At 49.7% G+C, this 27,059-nt stretch overlaps 1 protein-coding gene across 5 annotated transcripts in view; it reads right to left on the bottom strand.

The window, feature by feature from the left end:
• Positions 1-12,127: 12,127 nt before the first annotated feature.
• The window catches only part of ZBTB40 (zinc finger and BTB domain containing 40), a 76,878-nt gene continuing 61,946 nt past the window's right edge, over positions 12,128-27,059 (bottom strand). For 3 of the 5 annotated variants that reach the window (XM_073317231.1, XM_073317236.1, XM_073317232.1), the window contains 4 exons: positions 26,657-26,819; positions 25,929-26,015; positions 22,521-22,747; positions 12,128-15,089 (listed from right to left, as the gene is read on the bottom strand). In XM_073317231.1, the coding sequence (XP_073173332.1) occupies positions 14,895-15,089; positions 22,521-22,747; positions 25,929-26,015; positions 26,657-26,819 (672 nt within the window). In that variant the 3' untranslated portion in view covers positions 12,128-14,894. The remainder of the gene's footprint in view (positions 15,090-22,520; positions 22,748-25,928; positions 26,016-26,656; positions 26,820-27,059) is intronic. The other 2 variants (XM_073317234.1, XM_073317235.1) reach the window with 2 other exon arrangements.

Here is a 27,059-nt window from a genome sequence, read left to right as displayed (position 1 = left end):
CTCTGGCTTGCATTCTTTATACTTTTGGCAGTCTGGCAGAATAATAAGTAAATATGCCAAAGCAGCAGCAGCCACTATACAAGGAACATCGGGGAGCTCCTAGAGCAGCTTTGGGTGGTATAAAGGAAGTTGGTATAAAGGAAGAGAACCAGGATGAGGTTCTCCCGAGCTGGCACAGAGTCCTAGCGGCCCTTTCTTCCTCCCCTCACTCTTGGGGCCACCACATAGAATCATAGAATATCAGGGTTGGAAGGGGCCTCAGGAGATCATCTAGTCCAACCCCCTGCTCAAAGCAGGACCGATCCCCGACTAAATCATCCCAGCCAGGGCTTTGTCAAGCCTGACCTTAAAAACTTCTAGGGAAGGAGATTCCACCATCTCCCTAGGTAACGTATTCCAGTGTTTCACCACCCTCCTAGTGAAAAAGATTTTCCTAATATCCAACCGAAATCTCCCACACTGCAACTTGACACCATTACTCCTTGTTCTGTCATCTGCTACCACTGAGAACAGTCTAGAGCCATCCTCTTTGGAACCCCCTTTCAGGTAGTTGAAAGCAGCTATCAAATCCCCCCTCATTCTTCTCTTCTGAAGACTAAACATTCCCAGTTCCCTCAGCCTCTCCTCAGAAGTCATGTGTTCCAGTCCCCTAATCATTTTTGTTGCCCTCCGCTGGACTCTTTCCAATTTTTCCACATCCTTCTTGTAATGTGGGGTCCAAAACTGGACACAGTACTCCAGATGAGGCCTCACCAATGTCGAATAGAGGGGAATGATCACATCCCTCGATCTGCTGGCAATGCCCCTACTCATACCTCCCAAAATGCCATTGGCCTTCTTGGCAACAAGGGCACACTGTTGACTCATATCCAGCTTCTCGTCCACGGTAACCCCTAGGTCCTTTTCTGCAGAACTGCTGCCGAGCCATTCGGTCCCTAGTCTGTAGTGGTGCATTGGATTCTTCCGTCCTAAGTGCAGGACTCTGCACTTGTCCTTGTTGAACCTCATCAGATTTCTTTTGGCCTGATCCTCCAATTTGTCTAGTTCCCTCTGTATCCTATCCCTACCCTCCAGCGTATCTACCACCCCTCCCAGTTTAGTGTCATCTGCAAACTTGCTGAGGGTGCAATCCACACCATCCTCCAAATCGTTTATGAAGATATTGAACATGTGACTAAAGCTCCCCCTACTCCCAAGGAGGGTGGAGAGAGAGCCCTCACAGCAGGCCAGGTTCCCTCCTACCACCATTGGTACCACCATACGGACCCAGCATCACATCCCCCCCTCTTGAGGCAACAGAAGGGACAAGAACTCCTCCAACTTCAGGGAGGAGGTGAAAAGAGAGAGTAAGGCTGGACTGAGCTCTCCCCCAAGCCCATCCTGAGGACTGAGTCCACCCCCAACCCTCCAGGCTCACAGAGTTCTCTTGCTGCCCACTAACGTAGTTAGTCCTGAAGCTCACGTGGTCTAAGTTGGTGCTGTAATGTTGAATGTTCAGGTTCTAACTCTGCTGAGATGCCTGATGGGTATTCTGTACGTACTAGAATTCAGTTTTTAAACTTCCTGAAAAGAAAAGGAAAACAAAAACGCAACCCAAAACAGGAAATTTCCTAGAAAAGACTAAAGAATGTTATTTAGAATGTAAAGTCAAGCACTCAAAAGTTAAGAAATGCCACTTTACCATTACTGTGCAACCTTATTATGGGCCCCTTGGGTATCTACTTTATGAGATAATCTTTAATTAGATGATTACAGACTGTTTTTTCAACAGGATCCTGCCTCACACAGTGCACACAATGGACACATGAACGGGATGGGCAACAGTTGTTTCCTAACTTTCAGATACTCAACTTTAAAATGTAAACATCATCATTTTAACAGATTAAAAAAAACAACCCCACAATAAGGGCTATAAACTTTCCTGCTTCAGGGCATAAGCCAACAACCATTAATTGATCCTGGTCAGGAAGAAATTTCCCCAATGGCCACGTTATTCCCCGACTGTCCATTACAAGGTTCTTTTGCAGGTTCTTTCTTGGAAGCATCTGATACTGGGCACTGTTGGAGACCGTGTAAAGGGCTAGATGGGCCCAGTTCTGCTCAGGTCTGGCAGTTCCTATGCAACACAGCCTATGCTGCACGTGACTTAGGCCCAGCGCCTGGCTGCCTTCAGGATGGCGCAATGTTTTAGAGACACAACAGAACTCCACAAGTCCAGGTGCCCACTTTCTACCCCACAGCTGGGAGAGCAGTTGAAAATCACAGATACAGGCAATTTCTAAAACCGCATTTTCCTCCCAATCAATCAATTCATTTACATTTTGCAGTGCAGTTACATATTTCATCTTTCACATTTTATTTTTATAGAAGAAAAACAAATGCAGCATAAAGTAAGAAATTAGCAATCAATACCTTACATTGTACATACTCCATGCTAGTATATGCTCTGAAAAATACACTTTCTTTCTAGATAGAATGCAGGTGCCATTAATGTTGCCATTTGCTCTGACATATTCACTGCAGAAAGAGCTGGAAGTGGGGGGTTGAAGTATTATTCTCGCAATGATGCAGGAGATGCTTGATGGACTTTGTACAATGGCAATACTCTGGCTAACAGTTCACAGTGCTGGTGCCATCCTCTATCTCCTTTCTGGGGTAGGCCTTGCTGCAGCACACAGTGGCACAATGCAGGAGTCTGGAAGGGAGATGTGGCTGTGCCCAGGAAGACATGCATAGGGCCCCGTTCAGGTCTTCCACGGGGTTTATGCTGTTGCAACCCCACTGCTTCAGTGGAATGGCTCCTGGCTGAGGGTGATGGAGGAGCTCAGAACCAGAACCGTGCAAAGAGCTACTCCCCTTCCCAAAATGATTTGCTCACATTCGATAAGGACATCCTTACCCAGCCACACCCTCCCTCCATTGTTGGTATCTTCTCTACCTCTAGCCATGAATAGTCTAAAGAAGCAACTTATTACAAATGGACCCAAACTCTATGTGTAGGGCCCTTAGTTCCCAGCTTTTCACCATGATAAATCTGCTTATTTCTACCCATTACTAGGACCACTTTCACTCTGATCCACTGCAAGCATAGTAGGACACCTCTGGTAGAATCGTCAGCAGTGGGGATTGAACCCAGGATCTTCAAATCTAAAAGCAGGAGGCTTTATTGTCAGCTGAAAGACCCAGCTCCATTAGCTGAGGCTTGCTCACTAGTGAATTCCCATCTAACACCCGCCCTGGCTTCTCCAGAGACTTTCAGAAGTGAAGACATCCTGCTGCATTGACCCAAAGGCTAGCTCTTCACCCCTTGCACTGTCTGGGCCTGATCTGGGATGTCAGCTCTAGGGTCAGGCTCTGGGCCACTTAGTGCAGAGGACACCTACAGAATTGAGATAACATTGTCCCTTGGGCACAAACCTGTTTTCCCGTCTCCGGGGAACGCCTGCAGGCACATCACTACTCTGGGGACTGCAGCAGCACAACTGGCTCTGCTATCACACTGCCCATTCTGAACACCAGCAAGGATTCCTATGAAAACCAGGTTCGGCCTGCTGCTGTAGGGAGCAGGAGTCTGCCATGCAGCACAAGGATCCAAGGACAGGACCTGGACCTTGGCGGGAGGAAAGCACAATGGAAGGGATTTCCATAGGGGAAGAACATGTTGGGAGTGGGAACCTTTGGATCTTGAGGGGGAGTGGGAGAGCGGGGGAGTGGGGAGCTTAAACACCTCAGGCCACAGTTTGCAGAGAGCAGCAGAGCTTATTGGTACAAACCTCCTCCTGAATAACTGCCCAATGTACAGGGAATTTGAGTAGATTAAACAGATGCCATGGGAGTCCTTCAAGATACCCACAGCATCGCAGATCCTGCAGGATGGACACTCCTGGGGGTTTGGATCCCCAGAGGGGAGGGTATTTTGTTTCCAACAGCCCATGTACAAATGCAAGAAGCCGACACCCTAAATGGGTGGGCTAGTCTGTTGGTTAAATCAGACCTTGTGTTAGATTGGGTGAGAACACCAAGAGCGGAAACAGCGCTGCCTGGGGCTGTCCTGCTGGTGAGTGACTGCACCGAGCACAGGGCTGGAAAGGCCAGGCCTATCATAAGTTTCCACCTCTCAGGAGCAGTCACTGCAGTAACAAATTTCTCAGGCATGGCTCCAGCCCCAGCCCCTAATTTCACACACTGTAGAGGGAAGCTTGAGGCATTAAACAAGAGTGCTCAACTAGCAGCTGAGATGCTGATGACAGCACATAGTACTGGGGGCCTGAGGCCTAATCCATGGCAGTCAGAAAGAGTTATTCACTAACTGCGGTCCTTCAAGATGTGACTTGGATGTCCGTGCATGTCCCGAGCACCAGAGCCAGAGAAATTTGCCTAGCAGTACTCACAGAGGGGCAGTACTCTGATGCAGATGGGATGGAGAGTAAGTCAAGGAATACACGTCTGCTTCACATCTTGAAGAACCAGTGACCATTTCTTCTTCTTCTTCGAGTAGATGCAGCTATGTATTCCACCTAGGCAACTCACAAGCAGTACCCTCACCCCAGGAAGCAGGGCTTGGAATCCAACTAAACAAGGACTGCAGGACTGCTCTACCAAAGCTTGCATCTGCCGTGGAAGACACGGTTATGGCATAATGGTCCATGAACGTAGGTACTGACAACCATGTAGCAGTCCTGCAAATGTCCAATATGGAAACGTCACTGAGGGATGCTACAGGCATTGCTTCTGCCCTTGGAGAATGAGCTCGCATCTGCTGAGAAGGGGTAGCCAAGGCTATTTCATAAGCAGTCTTGATGCAGGATGTTATCCATTTTGAGATCATCTGCGAAGAGACCACTCGGCCCTTCATGCGATCTGCACATGACCCAAACAAACGAGGCGAAGCATGAAATGGTTTAGTCCTGTCCAGGACATCGCCTGACATCTAGGGTGTGGACACACTGCCCCTCCTGAGATGGATGCAGCTTAGGAAAACACAAAGGCAAATCTATCACCTGGTTCAATTGAAACCGAGAAACCACTTCAGACAAACATTTTGGATGCTGTTGTAAAGCCACTTTGTCTTTCGAGAGTTGTGCATAAAGAGGCCCAGCCATCAGAACCTGCAATGCATACACTCTCCTGGTGGATGCTATTGCTACCAGGAATGCAGTTTTCTGACACAAAAACAGAAAGGGACAAGATGACAGGGGCTCAAATGGAGGTCCCATTAAGACCGCTAGGACTGAGTTAATGGTCCACAGAGGAACTGGCTTTCGGATTCAAGGATGTAGACAGAGACCTTTTAAGAATCTTGCTGCCATGGCATTGGAGAAGACTGATCTTCCTTGAATGGGGGGATGAAATGCTAATATCGCTGCCAGATACCATTCTAACGAACTAAACACAAGCCCCAATGACTGACGGTGCAGTAGCTACTCCAAAATGTCCTGGATAGAGGCCAGTGTTAGTTGGATTCCGTGAGCTAATGACCACACTGAAAATCGCTTCCATTTAGCTGAACAGGCCATCTGGTGGAAGGTTTTCTACTGTTGAGGAGCACCTGCTGGATAGCCACCGAAGATTTAGCCAAGCAGCAGCCATGCCATGAGATGCAGGGAGCTAAGCGCAGGATGAAAGGTGCAGCTTTGGTTCAGAGTGAGTAAGTCAGGATGGAGAGGAAGCGGTATGGGAAGTTGAATAGACAGTGTGAGAAGGTTGGAGAACCAGAACTTACTGGGCCATGCTGGGGCAACGAGAATAAGCTAGGCCCAATCCACCTTAAGCTTGAGGATGACCTGAGGGATGATCAGGAGAAAGGTATATAGGAGAGCCGACTGCCAGCTGAGGTGAAAAGCATCAGACAGGGAGTTTGGACTGAGGCCCCCCCAACAGCAGAAACGACATTTCCTGTTGTCCCTTCCAGCAAACTGGTTGATTGTTGGGATGCCCCAAGCTTTGAAGATGACCTGGAGAACACTTGTCTTTAGGGACCATCCGTGACTCAGGGAAAAATACCTGCTGAGATGGTCCGCAAGATGATTCCAAACCCCAGGCAAGTGAACACTTATTGGAGTAATGTTCTCCTCAGGGCAAAACTTCCACAGCCAAAGGAAGAACTTCCACAGCCTGTTGCTTCCACAGGCAGAGCAACCTGGAGCATGCTCCCCCTTGTTTGTTCACATAATATATCACAGTGGTATTGTTGATAAGCATATGAACTACGAGTCTCTGATACGATCCCAAAAAGTGTGACATGCACTGTAGACGCTCTAAATCTCCACCATGTTGTGAGGCCTCCTGCTCTGACCACAATCCCCCTACTTTCAGCACCCAGGTGCGCCCCCCAAGCCATCAGGGAGGGATTGGTAACAACCAACCTGGTTGGCAAGGGATGGACAAAGGGAACACCTTGGCAAATGTTCTCTGGACACATCCACTACTACAAGGAGTCCAGGAACCCTGTAGGAAGATGAACTGGTCTGTCTAGAGCAGGGGTTCGCACAACAAAATTTGTCGTGCTCAGAGTTCCTGCTGGTGGCTGCTCTGACACTTTTTCATAAAATAAATTAATTAATTTTAGACAAAACAAATAACTATGCACATATACACACCCAAATCATTGCAATGTATTTATGTAGGTTTATTTTTTTGCAGACTCAGTAATAAAAATAATGCACAGTTGTCTCTGTTCTTTAGTGGACCTAAACACCATGGTTTGATGTCTGTATTGGGGAATAGGTGGGGGCAGGCATGGCAGATTTAACCAGGGCTGGTCTTTCAGGAGGGAGATGTGGGTGACCTCCCAGGGTGCCACTGCCAGATGGGGGGCCGTGGTCAAGAGGTGAGGAGCAGGGGCGGGTGGGGACTGGGTTGTGAGGCAGCAGAAGAGAGTCCATGGCAATGGGGGAGAGAGGGAGGCAGCCAGGCCTGTGAGCGATTGGCTGGGGGGAGTCCGGGGAGGCAGTGGGGGCCAGGGGCAATGGGAGGGGTGGGGACACTGGAGAGGCAGCGGGGGACATGAATGATGGGATGGGAGAGAAGCCCAGGGAGGAAGTTGGGGGTCAGGGACGATGTGGGGGTGGGTAAGTGGTGAGTCCTGCCACCCTGGGGCTGGAGCCTGAGCCCAAAGCCAGAGGTGGATTAAGATTTATTGGGGCCCTGGGCACAAACATTTGGGCCCCCCACATTCCCTTTCCCCCACGATGGGCCCTGCCCCCTGCTCCTCCCCAAGAGCAGCCCCTGGCACATGTCCCTGACCCCCAAGGCATGCTGCCCAGGGCAGGTGGTGGGTCCAGGGCTCCCCACAGCAGCCCAGGCTCCCTGGGCAGCTCTGACCACAGCCTAGGGCAGTGGGTCCCTAAAACTGTAGGGCACGCCTCCTAGGCGGGCACAGAGAAATGTTCGGGGGGGCACGGTGGGGCCCTGACCTGCCCCTGCTGTGACTCTGCTCCTGGCTGCAGCCCCAGCTGCAGCTCCAATCCTGTTCCCAGCTGCGGCCCCACTCCTGGCCCCCAAATCCAGCCCTGCTCCTGGCCCAGCTCCCAGGGTGGCACGGACTGGGTAAGGGGGGAGGGGCATAACCAAAAAAAGTTTGGGGACCCCAGCCTAGGGTGACCATATGTCCCATTTTGGCCCCAGATGTCCCAACTTTTTTGGTAAAACTGGGCATTTGTCCAGTTTGCTCTTGGCAACTGATCACCAGGGCAGCAGGGCTTGGGCTCAGGCTCTGGCCCCGGGATGGCAGGTCTTTGGACTCCCTGCGTGGGAGAGGAGGGAGACTTGGACAAGTGGCTCAGGCCAGCTCTGCACAGAGGTATGGAGGGGCCAGGGCCAGCTCAGCTCAGCATGGAGGAGGGATGACCCTCGGGCCAGCTCTGCTCTGCATGGGGGACAAAGGGAGAGGGGCTCTGGTGTGCAGCTCAGCCAGCTCTGTGTGGGGGCAGGGGGAATAGGCTCACCTTACCACAGGTTCCATCTTCCAGCCAGGCCAGGGGGCAGGGCCTCAGGGGGAAGAGGAGGAGCAGTGAGGAGGAGCCCGGGGCAGGGAAAGGAGCAAATTGTCCGGGGCCCCTAGGCACGGGCCCTGTCGGCCCATGCAGTAATCTGCCACTGCCCAAAGCACCGCTGCCGGAGCCCTGGGGCCCAAGCCTGAAGCCCTGCCATGCCGGAGCCCAAGCCCTGCTGCCCCTAGGAAGGTGGGTTGGGAACTCACCAGCTGCCTGCAGAGTCCAAGGCTCCCCTGGCACTGTGCCCCGAGTGGCTCCAGAGGTGCTGCAAGGCACCGCTCCATGCTGGCGGCGCCAGCAAACACAAAGTTGGAGCATCCAGGAGCAACAGGGAGGGGAGGGGCTGCTGCTTTGTCCCCCAATCACAGCTCAGGAAGTGGTCGTGGCCGCAAAAACAGCCGCTGGTGGCTGTTGGAGGCCACATTTGAGAAACGCTGGTCTAGAGAATGAAGAGTAGGATGGTAGATCATCCTGAGACACATTTGAAGGGGGTGAAGGCACATCTTTGCAAAATGGACTACCAATGCACATGCAGACATGTGGTCCAAGAGCCTCAGACATGTCTGAACTATCATGGAGGACTGAGATTGCAGACTGAGGCAAAGATGGCTAGTTATCTGAAAACGGTTGGTTGGCAGAAACACTCTCAATGTCAGGGAATATAACAGGGTTCCAGTGACCTCGATTTTTTGAGTGAGAGCCAAGGTTGACTTTCCAGTGTTTAGAACGAGACCCAGACTGTTAAACAAATGCAGTGTTGTGCTGACACCAGCAAGAACTTCTCTGAATCTTCTCCTCAGTAACCAGTATTCCAGATAAGGGAAGATGTGAATTCCCTTCTTCTTGAGATACAACGACCACACATTTGGGAAAAACCCAGGGGGCAGAGGAGAGGCTGGATGGAAGCACTGTGTACTCAAGGTGGTGTTCTGTCACAATAAATTGAAGGAACTTTCTGTGGCTCAGCAAAATTGCCACATGAAAGTGGACATCTTGAAGGTCCAGAGCATCAAACCAATCATTCTGAGACAACATAGGGAAAATAGTTGATAGAGTGACCATTCAGAACCTCATGTACCTGATATAATTGTTGAGGCTGCGAAGGTCAAGGATGTGTCTTACCCCTTCTTTGGATTTGGGTATCGGGAAGTACTGGGAGTAGAAGCCATGACCCTGGTGTTCCAGTGGAATCTCCTCCACCGCTCCAAAAGCCAGCAAAAGACAGACATGCTTGAAGAGTGGTATTTCATGAGAGGGATCCCTGAAGAGGGGTGGGGAGTGAGAGTGGGGAGATGCTGTGGAGTGCAGTCAACAGGGAATAGCTCCTCTGTTTTTTCAGAGAGGCACCTGCTCCAGAATGTGAGGCGGCAGCGCTCTTGGTACCCAAGGGTGATCTAAACAATCTGCAGATTGTACTGTTACACTGCATCCCATATTCCTCATAGTGGTATAATTATGTTATGATCATGACAATTATGATGCACCTTGTACAAAGTGTATCAAGTGAGGTGTCTATTGAAAAGTTATGATTTGCTGACTATGATTATCCTATGTGTGCATGTATCATTTTTGTATCTGAAATTATGAATATTGACTATGCATCTGTATTTCAAATGTGCTTCCTCTGGGTAACACCCACAACTAGCCTTTCAGGTACAAGAAGAAGAAGCTAGAGACAGTGCTAATGGCCCATCAACAAAGACAATGGACTATGGAAAAGGCTTGTCCTCATCTGGGAATGCTTCAGCCAGCCTATGATTAATGGCTGCTATGAGTCAGCAAAGCATGCAACCAGACCACATGATACTGAATTCCATTTTGGTACATGTATTTTTCCACAAACTGGGCTGGGAACTTGGCTTAGGACAAAGGGGTTCCAGCCCTATGGAGAGACTATAAAAGATAGGGAGTGACATCTTTTCGGGGCATAGGCGCCAACTTCCTCTCTGCCCAGTGAATGCTCGACACCCCCCCATACCTGGCCCCACCCCTGCCCTGCTTCTTCCCACCCCTGCACCACCCTCACCCCACCCCCATTCCACCTTTTCCCAAAGTCCCTGCCCCACCCCGCCTTTTCCCACTCCAGCCATGCCCCCCTTCCCACCCCTTTCCCCCAAATCCCCACCCCTGCCCTGCCTCTTCTCCACCTCCTCCCCTGAGTGCGCCACGTCCCTGCTCCTTCCCCTCCCTCCCGGAAAGTCCTAAGCTCTGCCAAACAGCTGTTAAGTGGCAGGAGGTTGGGAAGTGCTGCAAGGGAGAGAGTGGGGATGTGGCATGCTCGCGGGGGGCGGGGGAAAGGAGGTGAGGAAGAGGGAGCTTGGCTGCCGGTGTGTTTGGAGCACCCGCTAATTTTTCCCCATAGGTGCTCCAGCCCTGGAGCACCCATGCAGTCAGCGTTTATGTTTTGGGGCCTCATTCCCCACACAAGAGAACACCTGGAAATGCCTGAGGAACAAAGACTAAACTGGGGGAAGTGCTGGTCTTGGGTTAAAGGGATTTCTAGCCTGTATATGGAAACTTGGTGGACTGCTTGTATCATCAGTCAGGGTGAGATATTGCTGATTCAAATCCTATTAGAATATTAGGCTTAGTTTGCATTTTTGTTTAATTTCCTAGGTAACCAGCTTTGATCTGTTTGTTATCACTTATAATCACTTAAAATCTGTCTTTCTGTAGTTAGTAAACTTGTTTTATCTTAACCAGTGTGGTTTTGAGTGAAGTATCTGGGAAAATCTCAGCTCAGTTAACAAGGGCTGGTATGCATTGACCTCTCCACATCAAGGGACAAGTGAACTGGGTAATAAATTCATACCGATCGGGTTTTTGACCAGAGCAGGACAGTACAGTTCTGGGGTCCTAGGCTGGGAAGTGGGGGGTATTTTGGCTGTAGCCTCTCTATTGTTGGTTCATGCAGTGGCTGGCTAGAGCCTACATGTAACTGCAGCTGGGTGTAGTCCTGCCTGTGTGAATGCTGGTGGAAGTGTAGGACCAGGAGCAGTCTACAGCTTGTCACAGCAGCACAGTGTGAGAGGAAACCCAGGCTGGTGAATCAGAGGTCTCAGTGGTATCACTGTTCCAGGTTGCACCCCGGGGGGGGAAGACGACGCGGGGGACTCATCACACGTACAATGCTCTTTGATGTGGGCCTTGCTGAGATTGAGCAAGCATCGTGTGTTGGGATTGCTCTCCCACATGACAGACCTATGTTTAAACCCTAGTGAGGACACCACCGAGGGAAACAAACTACTACAACGAACACTTCTCTAACATGAAGGGTACTACTAACTAGATCAGGGGTAGGCAAACTATGGCCCGCGAGCCACATCCGGCCAGTCAAACCATTTAATCCGGACTCAGCTCCCGCCGGGGAGTGGGGTGGTGGGTTTGCCCTGTTCCGGCGCTCCAGCCAGGGAGTGGGGTCGGGGGCTTGCCCTGCTCTCAGTAAGCAGCTGGCATGACCCAGCCTCCAGCTCCTACATAGTACACAGAGGGGTGGCCAGGCGGCTCTGTGCGGCGCCCCGTCTGTAGGCGCCGCCCCCACAGCGCCTATTGGCCAGGAATTGCGGCCAATGGGAGCTGCAGGGGTGGTACCTGCAGTCGGGGCAGCGTGCAGAGCTGCCTGGCCACGCCTTGGAGCCGGAGGGGGACATACTTCCGGGAGCTGCTTACAGTAAGTGCCGCCCAGAGCCTGCACTCAAGCCCCCACCGTGCCTCAATCCCCTGCCACAGCCCTGATCCCAATCCTGCCTTCCAAACCCCTCAATCCCAGCCCAGAGCCCCGCTTGTATCCCAAGCCCCTCATCCTCAGCCCCACCCCAGAACCTGCACCCCTAGCCAGAGCCCTCCCCCATCAGCCTGCCCCATCCCTGATCCCACTCCTGCCCTCTGAACCCCTTGGTCCCAGCCTGAAGCCCCCTCCTGCACCTCAAACCCCTCATCCCCAGTCCCACCCGAGCCCTCATCCGCCCCCACACTCCAACCTGGAGCCCCCTCCCACACCCTGCACTCATTTCTGACCCCACCCCAGAGCCCGCACCCCCTCCCACCTCCCTACTCCCAATTTCATGTGCATCCTGCAAAGGAAAGACGATTATATTTAGATATGATAAGTATCAATGCTATTTTCTTCACTGTTCTTGTTCGAAGGAGGAATTGTTCCTGGACCATTTCATTGCTGCTAGCAGTAAGCAGAAGCATTTTTACCCTCCCTAGGGAGAGGGGGTTGGCCCTAAGCCTCATCAAACCAGTTTCATGCTGTGTTAACAGAGTGGTGCTTTAACTCTTGGGGTGCTAGGTCAAATTCTCAAGAGGCCCAAGAGCCCAGCAGCGAGAGAAGGTTTGGAAATGTCCAAGGAGAGCTTCAGCAAAAGTTAGCAGAGGCCTTTCCACTGCAATGACCTCCCAAGACCTTGAGCACCATCTCCTGGCCATTCTTGGATTCAGGGTTAATTTAAGTGTCTTCGATTTGCTTGGATTCAGGGTTAATTTAAGGGTCTTCGATTTGCTTCTGACTTAAAATCCGCAGGGACAGACAGCCTGAGCATGTGCGTGCCTGAGGGAGAGATTCAGAGGTAGGAGCACATCACTACACACTGTGCAGCATTTCAGCGACATCATCATCCGTCACCCACAAACTCATGCTGCAGAATGTCTGCTTCTCTGGGCCTTTGCTCTCAGCAAGGAAAATGGCACCTTGGCCATTTGCTCACATCCTTCAAGTTGAAATAGGGGCATCAAGCAAGGTGATTGGCAAGGAAAGCTTGGACTATTTAACAACAGTCTCAGGCTAGTGGTTGCAAGGAACCAGCTCAGGATGCTGTTGAAAAGCCAGGATCTGTTCATCTTCTGCTCTTGTGTGGCTCTGGGCAGTATGATTACATGGGTATAGCTCACCGTGGGGGCTCTGCCCATGAGGATCACTGTTCAGCATGTAAATGGTGCAGTGGCAGAGTTCAACCTTCTGGCATGAGGAAAAGGAAGATAAATGCTACTACTTCCCTCTGAGCTGCAGGAACCCCGCATCCATCTACTCGCACTTCGTAATGGGTTCAGCAAACCATTAATTATCAGATTATATTTTAGGAAACTGCAGATAAGAATGCTTTGTGAAATTTATTCTTAAAGGGGCCATTACACAGCAATGAAGGTTTTGCATTGTGCTGGCACAGACAGCGAGCTTTATGCAAGGTATCTGAAAGCGTTTCACAAAGCCATGTATTGTGTGCTGCAGGGGAATGGCTGTGTACAATTCTGGCAACCATTATGTGCTCAAAGAGAAATATTTGCATGAGCGCCAATTCATCAGTAATAGTATTAAACGCCTGAGAAATGATGGACCACAGCACTCAGATTAGCTGCTTCTCTCTTCAAACACTGCAGCTTCAGCTGCACTAGAGGAGGCAGGGAGATCTTGCGGCTTTGTCATCTTACAAAGAGGCTACAAGCTGTAGCTGTCCAGCTGTGGGTCTGACCCTACTACTTAGTGTAGGGCATGAACTGTTCTGATAGCCTTGGAAGTGATTTGGCCAGGATTAGGCTCTGCCTACACAAGGCATTGCTAACCCTTGCTGGAGACAGGTTAACGGAGCCAGCTGCAGATATTAGGGGCTATCGGAGGCTAGTGTTTTTTGACTTTGGGTTAGAGCTTCCTGTATACCATTTTAAAAGTTGTGCAACGCTGAGGGGGATGCAAGATGTGGGATGGATGGACAGCCAGCTTTCCCAGGAGGACTCGGCCTGAGAAAGGCAAGGGCCACTTGCTGAAATCCTACAAGGCTCCAAGTAGTCCCCAAGTTAGCAAGATTGGTGCTTAACGGTCCTGACTAAAGGAGAGAATGAGGCTGGGCCATTCCCACCTGCTTAGCAGCCACTTTCTGAATAACAGACAGCTAATTAGATATGCTACATCTGCTGAGAGAGGTAACCCAACATCCTGTAACTATGCACAATGGTTTGTCCCACACGTGCTTGATCCTGAGACCCTACAGCTGCCAGCCCCAGACACCTTATTTTCATTCCCATGACTAAGCTTTGGATTTCCCTTTGTCAGGTTAAGACAGACACTTAGGGCAATGCCCCTGAAACTTCAGCTTGAGCAGAGATCCAAGGGGAGGGCCCAGCTGCAGCCAAATTTTCTATGGGTATGTCTGGGCGTCAGAGCTCAAGCCCAATCATGTACATGGTTGTTCTTAGTGCTGTAGAGTGAACCCTGTGACCTTGAGCCTGTAGACCCAGGCTCTAAGACTTGCTGCCAGGGGTTTAAAATGCAGTATAGACACATCAGAGGCCTCAAGAGCAGTGTAGCATGTGAGAGGGGGCAAGAGAAGAAATGAAGCAGTGTACCAGAAGCTGCCTTATCCACACAGATCTATGCTCTCGCAAATATCGTGTGTGTCCATGTACAGCCTTTATACTCTCTGATTTCTCCATAAGCATCTGTCACCAGCACCCCAACATAGCTGAGAGCAGCGCTTAGTCTGGTTCTTGATTATTGAACGGGCAGCCCCTAACTCTTTCTATGACTGAATGAAATTCCCTCCATCTCCCTCTTCTGCTCCCCACACATGCTTGTGCAGAGCCTTTGCTTAGCTGTGCTCCATCTCTCTTTTCCTATTACTCAAACCTGGGCTGGAAGGGACATGTGGCCCGCTCCCTCAGAACCAAAAGCTGCTGCCCACCGCCCCTGCTAGGGAAGGACGCCATCCTGGATCCATGACTTCCAAGCAGGGTGAGTACTGCCAATCTCTCACATTCTCACATGTGCTGGGCCTGCAGTGTGTGTCACTTCTTTTGCCAGTCTCATATATCCCAGTTTTTTTCACTGCCAGAGCAGCACACCTCGGTACGTACAGCCGATAAGCCAGCTTGGTGGTTTCCCCTCCAAGTGCTCTCAGCCATGCCTCACTTAGCCTCTTCACAAATCAGAGTTACTTTGTCATCAAACAAGTCCTCCATAGTCACTGCCACTAGCTCCGAGCCAGCTTGGTTAGTTTGGGGATCTGGCAATGTCACAAAGAGTTGGGAGTCAGCAAGCTGGGCTTCGTCCAAGGTGATCATCTGCTCAGCTGCTTCTCCTTGCTCCGATGTCTGAATCACCTGAATGAGAGAGTCAAGGAGATACTTAGAGCATGCTTTCCTCTAAATTGCTCCAACGTCTGCATCATTCATTCTCGGCCCAAGCTCTAATGATAACATTTACTTTCACGCCAGAGGACTGCAATTACAATACGCATGAGCCTAATGGGAAACTCCAAGCTGCACGCACCAGTGATGAAAAAGAGAAGTCAGGCAAGCAATTTTAATATTTCTCTTCACAAAGCTGCTATAATTTAGCACCATATGCAGTCTTGGATCATAAAGATTCTATGATAACACACGAGTGGAACACCATCCCAGGGAATCTCACACACCGGGCTCCCACATCCAAAGAGTTATTCTCTACTGATAGCGTCAATATTAAAAAAAAAAGGAGTACTTGTGGTACCTTAGAGACTAACCAATTTATTTGAGCATGAGCTTTCGTGAGCTACAGCTCACTTCATCGGATGCATACCATGGAAACTGCAGCAGGCTTTATTTATACACAGAGAATATGAAACAATACCTCCTCCCACCCCACTGTCCTGCTGGTAATAGCTTATCTAAAGTGATCATCAGGTGGGCCATTTCCAGCACAAATCCAGGTTTTCTCACCCTCCACCCCCCCACACAAATTCACTCTCCTGCTGGTGATAGCCCATCCAAAGTGACCACTCTTTACACAATGTGCATGATAATAAAGTTGGGCCATTTCCTGCACAAATCCAGGTTCTCTCACCCCCTCACCCCCCTCCCAAAAACCACACACACAAACTCACTCTCCTGCTGGTAATAGCTCATCCAAAGTGACCATTCTCCCTACAATGTGCATAATTAAGGTGGGCCATTTCCAGCACAAATCCAGGTTTTCTCACATCCTCCCCACCCCCATACACACACAAACTCACTCTCCTGCTGGTAATACCTCATCCAAACTGACCACTCTCCAAGTTTAAATCCAAGTTAAACCAGAACATCTGGGGGGGGGGGGGGGAGGGTAGGAAAAAACAAGAGGAAATAGGCTACCTTGCATAATGACTTAGCCACTCCCAGTCTCTATTTAAGCCTAAATTAATAGTATCCAATTTGCAAATGAATTCCAATTCAGCAGTTTCTCGCTGGAGTCTGGATTTGAAGTTTTTTTGTTTTAAGATAGCGACCTTCATGTCTGTGATTGCGTGACCAGAGAGATTGAAGTGTTCTCCGACTGGTTTATGAATGTTATAATTCTTGACATCTGATTTGTGTCCATTTATTCTTTTACGTAGAGACTGTCCAGTTTGACCAATGTACATGGCAGAGGGGCATTGCTGGCACATGATGGCATATATCACATTGGTGGATGTGCAGGTATACGAGCCTCTGATAGTGTGGCTGATGTTGTTAGGCCCTGTGATGGTGTCCCCTGAATAGATATGTGGGCACAATTGGCAACGGGCTTTGTTGCAAGGATAAGTTCCTGGGTTAGTGGTTCTGTTGTGTGGTATGTGGTTGTTGGTGAGTATTTGCTTCAGGTTGTGGGGCTGTCTGTAGGCAAGGACTGGCCTGTCTCCCAAGATTTGTGAGAGTGTTGGGTCATCCTTTAGGATAGGTTGTAGATCCTTAATAATGCGTTGGAGGGGTTTTAGTTGGGGGCTGAAGGTGACGGCTAGTGGCGTTCTGTTATTTTCTTTGTTAGGCCTGTCCTGTAGTAGGTAACTTCTGGGAACTCTTCTGGCTCTATCAATCTGTTTCTTTACTTCCGCAGATGGGTATTGTAGTTGTAAGAAAGCTTGACAGAGATCTTGTAGGTGTTTGTCTCTGTCTGAGGGGTTGGAGCAAATGCGGTTGTATCGCAGAGCTTGGCTGTAGACGATGGATCATGTGGTGTGGTCAGGGTGAAAGCTGGAGGCATGCAGGTAGGAATAGCGGTCAGTAGGTTTCCGGTATAGGGTGGTGTTTATGTGACCATTGTTTATTAGCACTGTAGTGTCCAGGAAGTGGATCTCTTGTGTGGACTGGACCAGGCTGAGGTTGGTGGTGGGATGGAAATTGTTGAAATCATGGTGGAATTCCTCAAGGGCTTCTTTTCCATGGGTCCAGATGATGAAGATGTCATCAATATAGCGCAAGTAGAGTAGGGGCTTTAGGGGACGAGAGCTGAGGAAGTGTTGTTCTAAATCAGCCATAAAAATGTTGGCATACTGTGGGGCCATGCGGGTACCCATAGCAGTGCCGCTGATCTGAAGGTATACATTGTCCCCAAATGTGAAACAGTTATGGGTAAGCACAAAGTCACAAAGTTCAGCCACCAGGTTAGCCGTGACATTATCGGGGATAGTGTTCTTGACGGCTTGTAGTCCATCTTTGTGTGGAATGTTGGTGTAGAGGGCTTCTACATCCATAGTGGCCAGGATGGTGTTATCAGGAAGATCACCGATGGATTGAAGTTTCCTTAGGAAGTCAGTGGTGTCTCGAAGGTAGCTGGGAGTGCTGGTAGCGTAGGGCCTGAGGAGGGAGTCTACATAGCCAGACAATCCTGCTGTCAGGGTGCCAATGCCTGAGATGATGGGGCGCCCAGGATTTCCAGGTTTATGGATCTTGGGTAGTAGATAGAATATCCCAGGTCGGGGTTCCAGGGGTGTGTCTGTGCGGATTTGATCTTGTGCTTTTTCAGGAAGTTTCTTGAGCAAATGCTGTAGTTGCTTTTGGTAACTCTCAGTGGGATCATAGGGTAATGGCTTGTAGAAACTCGTGTTGGAGAGCTGCCGAGCAGCCTCTTGTTCATATTCCGACCTATTCATGATGACAACAGCACCTCCTTTGTCAGCCTTTTTGATTATGATGTCAGAGTTGTTTCTGAGGCTGTGGATGGCATTGTGTTCTGCATGGCTGAGGTTATGGGGCAAGTGATGCTGCTTTTCCACAATTTCAGCCCGTGCACGTCGGCGGAAGCACTCTATGTAGAAGTCCAGTCTGCTGTTTCGACCTTCAGGAGGAGTCCACCTAGCATCCCTCTTTCTGTAGTGTTGGTAGGGAGGTCTCTGCGGATTAGTATGTTGTTCAGAGGTATTTTGGAAATATTCCTTGAGTCGGAGACGTCGAAAATAGGATTCTACGTCACCACAGAACTGTATCATGTTCGTGGGGATGGAGGGGCAGAAGGAAAGGCCCCGAGATAGAACAGCTGGTTCTGCTGGGCTGAGATTATAGTTGGATAGGTTAACAATATTGCTAGGTGGGTTGAGGGAACCATTGCTGTGGCCCCTTGTAGCATATAGTAGTTTAGAAAGTTTAGTGTCCTTTTTCTTTTGTAGAGAAGCAAAGTGTGCGTTGTAAATGGCTTGTCTAGTTTTAGTAAAATCCAGCCACGAGGAAGTTTGTGTGGAAGGTTGGTTTTTTATGAGAGTATCCATTTTTGAGAGCTCATTCTTAATCTTTCCTTGCAACAAAGCCCGTTGCCAATTGTGCCCACATATCTATTCAGGGGACACCATCACAGGGCCTAACAACATCAGCCACACTATCAGAGGCTCGTATACCTGCACATCCACCAATGTGATATATGCCATCATGTGCCAGCAATGCCCCTCTGCCATGTACATTGGTCAAACTGGACAGTCTCTACGTAAAAGAATAAATGGACACAAATCAGATGTCAAGAATTATAACATTCATAAACCAGTCGGAGAACACTTCAATCTCTCTGGTCACGCAATCACAGACATGAAGGTCGCTATCTTAAAACAAAAAAACTTCAAATCCAGACTCCAGCGAGAAACTGCTGAATTGGAATTCATTTGCAAATTGGATACTATTAATTTAGGCTTAAATAGAGACTGGGAGTGGCTAAGTCATTATGCAAGGTAGCCTATTTCCTCTTGTTTTTTCCTACCCTCCCCCGCCCCCCAGATGTTCTGGTTTAACTTGGATTTAAACTTGGAGAGTGGTCAGTTTGGATGAGGTATTACCAGCAGGAGAGTGAGTTTGTGTGTGTATGGGGGTGGGGAGGATGTGAGAAAACCTGGATTTGTGCTGGAAATGGCCCACCTTAATTATGCACATTGTAGGGAGAATGGTCACTTTGGATGAGCTATTACCAGCAGGAGAGTGAGTTTGTGTGTGTGGTTTTTGGGAGGGGGGTGAGGGGGTGAGAGAACCTGGATTTGTGCAGGAAATGGCCCAACTTTATTATCATGCACATTGTGTAAAGAGTTGTCACTTTGGATGGGCTATCACCAGCAGGAGAGTGAATTTGTGTGGGGGGGTGGAGGGTGAGAAAACCTGGATTTGTGCTGGAAATGGCCCACCTGATGATCACTTTAGATAAGCTATTACCAGCAGGACAGTGGGGTGGGAGGAGGTATTGTTTCATATTCTCTGTGTATAAATAAAGCCTGCTGCAGTTTCCACGGCATGCATCCGATGAAGTGAGCTGTAGCTCACGAAAGCTCATGCTCAAATAAATTGGTTAGTCTCTAAGGTGCCACAAGTACTCCTTTTCTTTTTGCGAATACAGACTGACACGGCTGTTACTCTCAAACCTGTCAATATTAAAGGGACAGTATGGGGTTCCAGGCCTAATTTGGCCTTCTACAAAATAGTTATAATCTAATGGGGAATGTCATCTGGATTCCAACAGACTCTTCCTTTGAGTAATCAGTCTGCTCCACACATCTCGCCAACACCTCTGTCTGAGTTCCCCGAGAGCATGGGTGAGAATGGGAGTCTGGGTCTGTGGAATGGAAAGCGTGGAGGTAAAGGGCTGTTCATGATGGGGAACCAATTCAGTTTGAACAAAGCCTCAGCACTTCCTGCTTACCCAAACCCTGACTGATGTTAAAGTATTAACATACTGACAGGGCTCCCTCCTTCCTCCCCACCAAACCAGTCACACCCCTGTGTTTTGCATACCAGAGCCCAGGGAGCTCCAAGCAGCCTAAGGACCTATCAGACATGGGGCTCACTGGAGTCACGCTTTTTTGCAGGGGAGCTGTGGAGCAGGAGTGGAAGTAGGGGAGCTGGGGATGCCCACCAATGCAGAGAATAATGGGGCTGGGAGGAGGCAGGGGAGGAAGGAGAGGGATGGACCTCTCAACCCTTAGTAGGGGAAGCTGAAGTAGATGGGAACTTGGGAGGCAGTGACCAGGAGATGGTCGAGTTCAGGATCCTGACACAGGGAAGAAAGGAGAGCAGCAGAATACGGACCCTGGACTTCAGAAAAGCAGACTTTGACTCCCTCAGGGAACTGATGGGCAGGATCCCCTGGGAGAATAACAGGAGGGGGAAAGGAGTCCAGGAGAGCTGGCTGTATTTTAAAGAAGCCATATTGAGGTTACAGGGACAAACCATCCCGATGTGTCAAAAGAATAGTAAATATGGCAGGCGACCAGCTTGGCTTAACAGTGAAATCCTTGCTGATCTTGAACACAGAAAAAGATTACAAGAAGTGGAAGATTGGACAAATGACCAGGGAAGAGTATAAAGATATTGCTCGGGGATGCAGGAGTGAAATTAGGAAGGCCAAATCACACCTGAAGTTGCAGCTAGTAAGAGATGTTAAGAGTAACAAGAAGGGTTTCTTCAGGTATGTTAGCAACAAGAAGAAAGTCAAGGAAAGTGTGGGCCCTTGATGAATGAGGGAGGCAACCTAGTGACATAGGATGTGGAAAAAGCTAATGTATTCAATGCTTTTTTTGCCTCTGTCTTCATGAACAAGGTCAGCTCCCAGACTGCTGCGCTGGGCAACACAGCATGGGGAGTAGGTGACCAGCCCTCTGTGGAGAAAGAAGTGGTTCGGGACTATTTAGAAAAGCTGGACGAGCACAAGTCCATGGGGCTGGATGCGCTGCATCCGAGGGTGCTGAGGGAGTTGGCGGATGTGATTGCAGAGCCATTGGCCATTACCTTTGAAAACTCATGGCGATCGGGGGAAGTCCCGGACGACTGGAAAAAGGCTAATGTAGTGCCCATCTTTAAAAAAGGGAAGGAGGAGGATCCTGGGAACTACAAGCCAGTCAGCCTCACCTCAATCCCTGGAAAAATCATGGAGCAGGTCCTCAAGGAATCAATCCTGAAGCACTTAGAGGAGAGGAAAGTCATCAGGAACAGTCAGCATGGATTCACCAAGGGCAAGTCATGCCTGACTAATCTAATTGCCTTCTATGACGAGATAATTGGCTCTGTGGATGAGGGGAAAGCGGTGGACATGTTGTTCCTTGACTTTAGCAAAGCTTTTGACACGGTCTCCCACAGTATTCTTACCAGCAAGTTAAAGAAGTATGGGCTGGATGAATGGACTATAAGGTGGATAGAAAGCTGGCTAGATTGTCAGGCTCAACGGGTAGTGATCAATGGCTCCATGTTTAGTTGGCAGCCAGTATCAAGTGGAGTGCCCCAGGGGTCGGTCCTGGGGCTGGTTTTGTTCAATATCTTCATAAATGATCTGGAGGATGGTGTGGATTGCACTCTCAGCAAGTTTTCAGATGACCCTAAACTGGGAGGAGAGGTAGATACGCTGGCGGGTAGGGATAGGATACAGAGGGCCCTAGACAAACTGGGGGATTGGGCCAAAGGAAATCTGATGAGGTTCAACAAGGACAAGCGCAGAGTCCTGCACTTAGGATGGAAGAATCCCATGCACCGCTACAAACTAAGGACCGAATGGCTCGGCAGCTGTTCTGCAGAAAAGGACCTAGGGGTGACAGTGGATGAGAAGCTGGATATGAGTCAACAGTGCGCCCTTGTTGCCAAGAAGGCCAATGGCATTTTGGGATGTATATGTAGGGGCATTGCCAGCAGATTGAGGGACGTGATCGTTCCCCTGTATTCGACATTGGTGAGGCTACATCTGGAGTACTGTGTCCAGTTTTGGGTCCCACACTACAAGAAGGATGTGGAAAAATTGGAAAGAGTCCAGCGGAGGGCAACAAAAATGATTAGGGGACTGGAACACATGACTTCTGAGGAGAGGCTGAGGGAACTGGGATTGTTTAGTCTGCGGAAGAGAAGAATGAGGGGGGATTGCTTGATAGCTGCTTTCAACTACCTGAAAGGGGGTTCCAAAGAGGATGGATCTAGACTGTTCTCAGTGGTAGCAGATGACAGAACAAGGAGTAATGGTCTCAAATTGCAGTGGGGGAGGTTTAGGTTGGATATTGGGAAAAACTTTTTCACTAGAAGGATGGTGAAACACTGGAATGCGTTATCTAGGGAGGTGGTGGAATCTCCTTCCTTAGATATTTTTAAGGTCAGGCTTGACAAAGCCCTGGCTGGGATGATTTAGTTGGGGATTGATCCTGCTTTGAGCAGGGGGTTGGACTAGATGACCTCCCGAGGTCCCTTCCAACCCTGATATTCTATGATTCTATCAACAGAGGCATTTCAACTTTGGGAGCTTATTCCAGCCTCCCCTACATGAGGTTTGCCTGGCACTCATGGTGCCTGCCAGTGACTGGAGGAATCAGTTACCTGCACAAGCTGGGCAGTGGTGGCCTGGCATTCCGTGAACGTCACCTTTGGGTGCTCAGCGCTGTAATGACTCTGCAGCTGCTCCCGAGTAGTGAAAAGCTCCCCACACAGCCCACAAGTGAAGGTGCTCTCTATCTGCTTAAAGTGCTCTGTGGTGATATGGTGCTGCAGGGCCCCCGGGAAGCGGAAGGAGGCCATGCAGTACAAGCAGCGAAATGGCTGGGTCCCTGTGTAAGAGACATGGAGAAAGCATCACTCTGAGTGGAACATACTGGAAGAGCAGAGAGCCAGGGCTGGGGTAGGCATGGGAGGAAGGAGTGTGATGCTGGAGACAATGAGGAGCAGTGTGTGAGAGGCTCTGCAATGAGCCGCACAGTGGTGTGTGCAGGGGTGGGACACTGAATACGATGGTGAGGGATCCTGCCTGCACTTTGTGATGCACTATGGCGTGGATTGTTGTGGGGGTTTGGTTTTATCTTGCCCATCTGCCTCTCACCCATAGCTCTCTCCACCCCCCTTCTGCATCACAGCCTCCATCCCTCTCTTCCCTGCATTGATTCAATTGCCTCTTCCTGTTACCCTCACCCCTCTACAGCTCCCACCAGCTCCCGCCTTCTCTTCCCATCTCCTTCCACCAGTTCAAATCCAGATCCTATATCCACACTCCCCTTCTCACCTCGGGAGATATTTGCCCCAAACTTGGACCTCCCTCCATCCCCCAACCTCTCTACCTGCCAACCCCATCCCTGCCACCACCTCCACCCCTCATACCCATCTCTCGCCTTCCCCCTTCTCTTGCTGTCTCTGGAACACCCACTCCATCTCCACCAAGATCTCAGCCATCCACGACCTCTTTTTACCTCGCTCTCTCCAGCTCCTGGCTCTCACACAGACCTGGATCCCTTCAACTTGATACTGCCTCTACAGCTGCCCTCTTTCTCTCATACTCCTTGCCCTGTATCAGACTGTGGTGGGGCTGTTGGGCTTCTTCTCTCCCATTACTACTGCTGCCAACCTCTCCCTCCTCACTCCTTCTCCTCATTTGAGCAGTCCTGCATCTGACCCTTCTCTCCTCTCCCCTGCCACGCTGCTGTCATCCATGATCCACCAGCCTTCCTCTCCAATCTCAACTCATACATTCATAGAACATAGGGCCAGAAGGGACCACTGTGATCAGGTAGTCTGACCTCCTGCACAACACGGGCCATAGGACTGCCCTGAATTAATTCCTGTTTGAACTAGAGCAGATCACTTAGAAAAAACTTCCAATTTTGATTTAAAAAGACCATTGCAAGATCTGCCCTCACAACGCTCAGCCCCAGCTCACCCCCAACATCTGCTTCCTCCACTTCTGCTCCAGCGTGTCTTGGGCCAAATTTCTGGAACCAAAGTGACTTCCTCCACTACATATTTGTTCTCTCCTCCGTCAATTCCGCCATCTTCCTAGCTAAACACATTCCTTCTCCAACCTAACTGAACACCATGTCCTCTATCCCAGCCGCGTTTTCTGTCACCTTTGACTCATTCCTCCCTCCTTGTCCTGCTTCCACTTCTGTTTCTACATGGGAACTTGCTGATTTCTTCCATGAGAAAATTGACAAAATATGACAGTGACCTTCCCCCTCCCCTCAGCTTGCCTTCCCTTCCCGCCTCCCCACCTACAACATTCTCCTCCTCTGCTCACAGACACAGAAGTTTCTCATCTGCTCTCCTCCTCCAACCCCTTGACTTGCCCCACTGACTCCATCCCATTTCCTGATCTCCCTCACACCCTCCCTTATTCTTCTCCTTAAACTCTCATTCTCCTCTCTCATTCCCCTCACAAGACAAACATGCTTTAGTTTCTCCCATCTTAAAAACACACCCTTGACCCCACCTACCTCACAAACTAGTGCCCCATCTCCCTCCTTGCTCTCTACAATCACTGTATGGAACTGGAAAAGTGGAACTCCATTCCAGAACCTCTCCACAGTAGCTTCCTCCCCTTCAGCTCTACTGAAACTGCTCTCATCAAAGTCTCCAGTGTCCCCCTTTTAGCCAAATCTCAGAACCAGTCCTCTATCCTCATCCTCCCTGACCTGCTAGTCACCTCTGACACCACTGACCATGCTATTCTTCTTGAAATCATCTTCTCCCTTGGCTTCCCTGACTGTCCTCTCCTGGTTCTCCTTGTACTTCTCTAATTCCTCCTTCAGCATGTCCTAGGAGGATCCTCCTCATACCCCACCCCAGCTGTCTTGTGGTGCTATCACAAGGCTCTGTCTTTATCCCCTTCTCCTCTCCCTTTACAACTCATCTGTGATAATCTCATCTGCAAACACAAATTCAACTACCATCTCTATGTTGAGGGCTCACAGATCTACTTCGCTACTCCAGACCGGTCTCCTTCTGTCCTAACTAAAATCTTGGCCTGCCTCTCTTACATCCCCTTATGGATGTCTAGCCATTAACTGAGGCTCAAACAGAGCTCTTAATCTCCCCAGCCCTCCAAACCTTTCCCCTACCTCCTTTCTTGATTACTGTGGACAACTATCCAACCAAGCTTGTCACACAGGCCCATAACTTGGGCATCATCTGTGACTTGGAATGCACTCTAGGGCCTCACATCCAAGCTATGTCTAAATCTTGCAGATTCTTCTTCCATCACATCCTTAAGATACGGCCTTTCCTATCCATCCACACAGCTACATCTCTCCTCCGGGCTCTCATCTCATGTCTTGATTACTGCAAGATGCTTCTCTCTTGGGCCTTGACAAAGGCAACCTTGCCTCACTCCTATCCATTCAGAATGCTGCTGCAAGGATCATTCTCTTAGCTCGCTGCACGGACCATGACATCCCCCCTGCCTTTTGCGTCCCTCCACGGGCTCCCTCTTCTCTAGCGTACCATACATAAGCTATTTGTATTCACTTTCGAGACCCTTCACAGCCTATCCCCACTCTACCTATCATCTCTCATTCACTATTGAGATGTTGACTCCCACCTCTAATTGGCTCGTGATGCCAGCCTCCATCACCCACTTGTTAAATTTTCAAACAAGAACCTTTGTGCTTTCTCCTACACTGCCCCTCATGTCTGGGAGGCGCTCCCCATAAACACCAACAAAGCCACTTCATTAGCCTTCTTCACATCCCTCCTTCAAACTCTCCTTTGCCATGATGCCTACAAAAGACAACAGTTAGGCTGCTGGTGAGCTGAGTCCGCTGGTGCTGACCAGTAGTGTCTGACTGTTTCCTTGTACTCCCCCTTCTGTTCAGTAGCCATCTGTTGTCTTATATTTAGATTGCAAGCGCTCTGGGGCAAGGGCTATTTGTTCTGGGTTTGTACAGTACCTAGCACAATGGGGGCCTGGTCCATGACACAGGTTCCCTAGGTGCTATGGGAATACAAATAACAATAAAAAAAGACCTGAGTGCCTGCACTTGACATGGACCTGCAGCAGAGCCAGCGTGGGGAAAAGCTCATTACACTTCTCACACTCATGGAACTTCACATCTGAAAAGAAGAGCATGGGGAGAGGTGTGGGCTCAAAGTTCCTTCCAAATCAGACAGTCACTGTGGACCAGGGCTCCCGACCTAGACAGTCGCCATTTCTCAAGGGGCCATGGCAGCAAGAGCCCATCTCACTACAGTAACAAGAAGCATCTTAGGAGAGATGACTTAGCAAAGGGAAGTTGTTACAGAATGAGTTAATCACACAGAGGGCATGTCTACACTGCAATTAAACATCCACGGCTTGCCTGTGTCAGCTGACTTGGGCTCGGGCTGTGGAGCTGTTTAACTGTGGTGTAGATGTACAGACCTGATCTGGAGCCCAGGCTCTGGGACCCTCCCTGCTCATGAGGCCCTAGCTCCAGCCCAAGCCCGAATGTCTACCCTGCAATTAAACAGTCCCGTAACCCGAGCCCTGCAAGGCTGAATTACCTAACACGGGCCAGCTGCGGGTGTTTAATTATAGTGTAGACATTCCTAGAGAGGGGACTCACTGGAGGAGACTGGTTTGATGGGATATAGTGAATTTTAGTGCTGTCTCAGGAGACTGCTGTGCACAATCCTGCCAGGTTAGGGCTGTTCATGCAGCTCACTTCGAACTCCACAGCACTGGCTCCCCAGAGCACACAGTGCTGGATTCTTACCTGCATGTTCTGCCTTGACGTGCTTCTTGTGAGCAGTAGTGCTGGAGAAGGTTTTGTCACAGGAGCTGCACTGCAGTGAGGAGAACTTGGAAGAGCGGTGATTCTGAGCTGCAAAGACATCAGGGTGATGGGTCCGGTTGTGATACCATAACCCTGACAATTGCTGTAAAGACATAAAGCAAACCATGTTACAATGGCAAAGCTGTTCCACAGGGTAATGTGACAGCAACAGGCTGTGGTCATAAGGCCACATGGATACAGCAGCTGTGCGCCATGGGAAGACACACAGCAAACTGTACTGCTCATCTGATCTGATCCCAACCCACCCTGTGCCACTCAGTACAGTTGATACTTTGCTTGTGTTACTGTAACTCATTTACATCAGCAGTACAGCATCCTGAGT

The sequence above is a fragment of the Lepidochelys kempii genome, chromosome 18 (assembly GCF_965140265.1).
Source record: "Lepidochelys kempii isolate rLepKem1 chromosome 18, rLepKem1.hap2, whole genome shotgun sequence".
Classification (NCBI taxonomy): domain Eukaryota; kingdom Metazoa; phylum Chordata; order Testudines; family Cheloniidae; genus Lepidochelys; species Lepidochelys kempii.
The sequence above is the reverse complement of the archived record's forward strand: the minus strand, read 5'-3'. Positions and strand labels throughout refer to the sequence as shown.